The 6,000-nt window shown below is 35.8% G+C and overlaps 1 protein-coding gene across 1 annotated transcript in view; it reads right to left on the minus strand.

Moving 5' to 3' along the window:
- Nucleotides 1–2,353, minus strand: part of LOC136041676 (xylosylprotein 4-beta-galactosyltransferase-like) — a 43,190-nt gene extending 40,837 nt beyond the window's left edge. The window contains exon 1 of the mRNA XM_065726395.1: nt 2,187–2,353. Within this exon, the coding sequence (XP_065582467.1) occupies nt 2,187–2,340 (154 nt within the window). The 5' untranslated portion in view covers nt 2,341–2,353. The remainder of the gene's footprint in view (nt 1–2,186) is intronic.
- Nucleotides 2,354–6,000: the final 3,647 nt, after the last annotated feature.

Genomic DNA, 6,000 nt, shown 5'->3' on the forward strand with positions numbered 1-6,000 from the left:
CGAAGTCATAGTTTGCCCCCAAGGCCCGAGAATTTTGATTCTGCCTTGGCCCAACACGTGCACAATAACACTCACCACTTCATTTTGTTTGAAAACACTTCCATTATTCAGAGGTCCTTGTCGAAATATTTGCTTGATTTTCGTCTTCATATTTTGCTACTGGCTGACAAAATTCTCATTTTCTCAACTATTTGATTTTTTTCATTAATTATATATTTTCCTTTCCTGGTTTCTCACAAAACATTGAGCTTTAAATATTATAGGAATGTGTTGAAGCTTGTCTTAAGTTGAATATGGTCCTTTACTTTCCTTTGTAAAACTTCTTTTCTGGATAGCTGTGTTGTATTTAATATTTATTAAGGGCTTATTTTGATAATTTTAAATATATATTTATAAAACTATGGTATAAATTAAATAAAAAAAAACAAGTGTTTTTAACTGAAAGTAAGGAGCACATTAAAACTTAAAATGAACAGAAGTTACTCCGTATATGAAAGGGTCTTTTCCTCCTCAACACCCCGCTCTTTACGCTAAAGTTTTTTACCATTTTAAAAAGTAAAGTTAACAGAAAGTGTCAAACTTTAGCGTAAAAAGCGGGGCGATGAGGAGGAAAAACCCCTTTCATATACAGAGTAATTTCTGTATAAGCATCTATATTAAGCATCTCAGACATATGATCTTTCTATATATAAGGTTTCATTAAGATCCGACCACCCATTTCGAAGATAAAGATACCTCAATTTTCACGTCTTCCAAGATTTCTGGTTTCCTCATCCAACTCCCCTCAATGTCACTGGATCTGGTTGGGATTTAAAATAAGAGCTCTGAAGCACAAGATCCTTCTAAATATCAAACTTCATTAAGATCTGATCACCCATTCGTAAGTTACAAATACATCTTTCTATTTTTTTTCAAATTAACCCCCCCCCCAAAAAAAAAAAACTCACCCAAAGAGAGCGTATCCGTTACAGTTACGTCAATCATGTATTTAGGACTTGTGCTATTTTTCCCACTAAATTTCTGTTTCGCCTCTCTTCAGGTTTCTAAGAATCATTATTGGGCCTTCTTGAAAAAAATGACTTTCTCTATGCTGTTATGATTTACAAAATAAATTTTATTGACACATATAACATAAACCTTACGCAATTGTACCAACAAATCATAATTTTGAGTGAGAAGCCCCTTAAAAGTTCAAAGTCTTATCTGTATTACCCCTGTCAAAAGCCTTTTAAAGATAAGAGTTTCAAACAGGGGATGCGTTTAAATGCCTGCATTCCATTTTAAACTATACTATAAAAGGTAATCATTGTTTTTCAATGCAGGTGAACTAATTATGGAATATAGTAGCTTAAAAAACAGTTAAAAGTTGAATTTTCATAAGGTAAGCAAGGATTTCCACTTTAATAGTAATATAGGATCAAATTTGACCAAAATATAAGCTGTAATGCACAAAAAACTGCGTTATATAGAGGAGGGGGAAGGGGTATAGTTGGGGATCTCAAAATAACTTCCCGGGATATACTTTAGCCTGTAGACACATCCCTGAAAGTTTCAATTCTCTAGCCCAACAACTTTCCAAGATAACAAGAAGTCAATGGACTAGAATTTTACCGATTGTCCATTTTGGCCAATTGTCTAGGGCTAGGCTAAACAGAAAGAAGGTTATCCAAGGTTAGGTGGGAGAATGTCATAAAGAAATATTTAAAGGAAATGGGAACTTCCAGGGAGGATGGAAAGAGGGAGACTGAATAGATTGGGAAGGAAGAGGAGCAAGCATAGCTGCATTGACCTCTGGTGGCTTGGTACCATGATGAGTTGTTAGTAGTAGTAGCATGGTGGAGGGGGAGAAAAATATAGTGGAATCACTTTCAAAATCTGTTAACTACATTTTTTCAGCATATTAGAAAGTATAAAATCTATTTTCTTAACATATTTCTTTCTCAATAACCCTGTTTCTAGCCTCATTCTTGCACCTGTTCATTTTCGCCTTCTGTAAAGAAACAAGACATTAGCCTACTTCAAAGGTGGGCTAGCCTACAAATTTAAAAAAATTGCAAATACCATAAAAAGACACATCCAATTGTTTTTCACATTCTTCTGAGACAAAGAAAAACTTAAAATTTTCCACAGTCACCAATGGCTAAAACATAGCCTTGTCTAGCATAGGCCTACACCTTTGAACTTACTTTTAGTGCAAGGAATACTCATGTCTTTTGCACTTGAGCCTTGGTCAAATGAAAATCCAAAGGAAACTAGTAGAACAGGAATAAATAAGGTCAGCAGAATACACGTCAAAAGAATTTGAATGAGCTTTATCTTAAGGACCATATTTTCAAGCATTTATAGAATTCGAATTCCACTAAAATTGTGACAGCGCTGCTCATTGTATTAGAGGCAGTCAGTCTTGACTGAAAAAGAAAAAATCCTGGCGAGAAACTAAAGATGCAATAAAGCCAAGTTCAAAACGTTTGTAATACAGACGCCTGACTGAAACAATTTTTTCTTACCAGTGGATTTGCGGTTTGTGATCGTCTATACTCAGTTTCTTAGGATTCTAGCAGGCTTTAACGTCCTCAAAGAGCCTAAAGGCACCCAGATAGGCGACTCTTCTTTCTTGACATTTTATCATAGGGCAAGTAGACATCTGTATATGTTTTTTTTTGGCAATCAAAACCTATTAGATGGGAATTGAAATACAAACATAATTTGTCATGAATACGAAAAGAGTTTTCGATTAAGGATAAATATTCTACTGTGTATTACCTTAATTCGCACTTCGGAGCGAATTAGTAGCAAGAACTGTGCTACTCCGTAGTTCATGATCTGGTCGTTTTGTTAAGGTCAAGCGACAAGCCGTCAGGACTAGAGAGTGTTGGAGAGATGCAATTTAAGCTCGCTTGGTAACAGTGATCACATGGTAGGTGTGGTTCAAGAATCCCTCTCCAGGAGTTTAGAGTTGTCACCACCGTACAACAGTAACTTCAGATTGAGTGTACGAGATTGTTGGGTATGACAAGCCGTATCATCCTCCAAGCCGACTCTTTATTGCTTTTTAAGAGTGCTATGGTAGTGGGGGCTGGGAGGGATTTTCCCACAGGAATCTCCATGGTTTGTCCTCCCATTCTTTGTCGAGCCTCTTTTTGAATTCCTCAGACGAGGTTTTGGAAATTGTCTCTTGGCATAGTTGGCTCCAATTGCTCACCACTCGCTGGCAGAAAAAAAATAATCGGACCAAGGCGTTAAAAGTGGACTTGAAAAGTTTTTTGGAAACTCCTCGTGTTTGTCTTTGGTGTGGAGACAAGGTGAACAGTTTCTGGTCTGCTTGTTGGAGGTATCTTTAGGTGAGCATCACATCTTTACGCCTACACCGAAAAACAAGTGTCGGGAGGTCAGCAGATTGTAATCTACTGCAGTAGGGCTGACTGTGTAAGTCGTTGATGCATTTGGTGGCTCTCTCTAGCTCACCACCATCAATGAGCTGGGTGTCACTCTTGTAGGACCAGCAAGACATGTTCCAAAATCAAGGATTGGCCTTGCCAGAGCTTTGTATACTTTGGGCTTTTTTTTGCAGTTGTATTTTGTGTGTGTCTATTGCCCGCGGGCTTTTATAATAAAATATTTATCTTTCTTATAAGTATGGTTGTATCATTACGAGTTCAGTGATAGATTTACGCACAAATTTAAGCAAAAAGGACTTATTAAGAGAAGAGAATAATAGTGCATTTCATGATCATGGGTGCAGCAATATCTATTTCCTAGTAATGAACGAACAACGGTCAATGGTAATCAAAGATTAAAAAATACGCCTAAAAACAAACAGAAACTGACCAGGGAGTAAAACTTGGTATTTGTTGCTGATTATTCAGCCAGAAAATAAGTAGAGCTGTTACTTGAGTGCAGAACTACCTCCACCAAACCAAAAGCTAAGATTCAAATCTTGAGCAAGAATTGGAATCCCAGTAATAGTGCACGTCAAACTTTATATGCTTCGTAGTGTCGGTTTCATATGTTCAGCATTTGATGCAAAAATTGCAAAGAAATATTCAAGAGGTGCTGATCTAATATTCTGCTTGAAACTGGTTTTGGTAGTGATTCATTGATCCAACATCTTCATTGTGTCGGTTTCACATGTTCAGCATTTGGTGCAAAAATTGCAAAAGAAATATTCAAAAGGTGCTCATCTAATATTCTGCTTGAAACTAGTTTTGGTAGTGATTCATTGACCCAACATCTTCATTGTGTCGGTTTCACATGTTCGTCATTTGGTGCAAAAATTGCAAAAGAAATATTCAAGAGGTGCTGATCAAATATTCTTCTTGAACCTAGTTTTGGTAGTGATTCATTGATCCAACATCTAATACTATTATATCAGATCCTATTCAATCGTGATTAATTAATATTTTGTGCTGGTTTAATAACGTCTGTGATTAAAAAGGGGAAAGATTCCACTGTTTGTTCTTCATATCGACCCATAGCTATTGAACCGGTTCTCCGTAAATTTCTTCAGCTCTTCGCTATAGAGCAGATTCATAATATTTGTATTTCACCAAATTCCCAGTTCAGTTTTAGAAAGGGTTTGAGTTGTGAGCATTTACGCTGCCTCATTACGAATCTTCTGCTTGATTATTAAGAATTGGATATAATGCTCAACAAGCGTTTGACTCGGGTGTTGACGCACAACTTCTGCTTTCTGCTTCACCGTGGTGTTGATATTTCTATTATTACTGCTCTTACAAAACTGTATAAGTGTGTCGGAGTAAAAATTAAGGTTTATTATTCTATTACTAATGTTTCATTATTACTCTTTGCTAATATTTTTAGACAAATGTGGTCTAAAAGTGAAAATTAAGCTGCCGCAAGGATAAGTTTAAAAGTACCTATCTAAGTAATTCCTATATGTAGCTCCTTCTGACACCGCAGTGGATATGGCCGTGCTCCTGGATCAAAGATTCAGCGGTCCAATCCCGCCTGTCGCATGGAAAGAAATCCAACTATATGTAAGGGTAATAGGGTTTAGGGCAGGATGCAATTAATAATAATAAAAAGGTATAGGGCAGCTGTTTAATAATAGTTTTATTGAACCATAACAGTCATTTTTAACATGCTGTATCTACGCTGGTATTGACACCTCACTCGTAAATTGTGCTGAAGACATCTTTAATTGTATTAGTTCTCTGTTGTAGATTCAGCATATTTATCAGATTTTTAGGGAAGAATATAAAAAGATTGGTTTTTCCTTCATCCCATTTGAAAGTGATTTTATAGCATTTAGCCATGAAGCTATATATCTTTGTTCGTTTACTACTTGTTCAGATAATACAGAGGTTGCTTTTACTGAACAGCTTGCATATCTCGGTTTACCGATTGCGTCTGATCTTAAATATGGAGGAGGGAGGCTTTCAATATTTTCAGTTTAAGTATTAAAACAAATTGAGATGTTAGAGTCGTAGCTCTAATTTCGGAAAATGGATAGACATATATATTAACAAATTAACTAATATTATTCTTATAAAATCTTAATAAGTGGGATTAATGACAGAATCACTCAATTGGACTATCTGTCTTGGGTTTTTCTACAATTAGCCATGACTTGATGCCCACAACTATTCGATTTTGCTGGAGTTCACAACAGTACCTTGCGTTCGGACTCAATGGTAGCTAAACATTCATTTTTGAATTAAAATCGAATAACATTTACTTTTTTTGTAAGTCAATTATATAGATTGCAGCTATTCTGTTTCCCACCGCGACTATTGATTCAGCATTGAGCCAAGTTAGGTATTTTACTATCATAACTTTCCATAAGAAGCTTTTCAAAGTATTTTCTCAATCTTTACATAGCCTGAAGTAAGACAATCAAGAGATATAATCTTTCTTTTAAGTTTTACATTAATTTAGTTGAAAGCATGTAACTTTTAATTTGGCTCTTTCGTCTCCACATTTGGTGTTTTCAGCTTTTCTACTGTTTCTTTAGGAAGTCAATAAATTTCATCTGACAAC

This window comes from Artemia franciscana, unplaced genomic scaffold (genome assembly GCF_032884065.1).
Source record: "Artemia franciscana unplaced genomic scaffold, ASM3288406v1 PGA_scaffold_32, whole genome shotgun sequence".
In the NCBI taxonomy this organism is placed as follows: Eukaryota; Metazoa; Arthropoda; class Branchiopoda; order Anostraca; family Artemiidae; genus Artemia; species Artemia franciscana.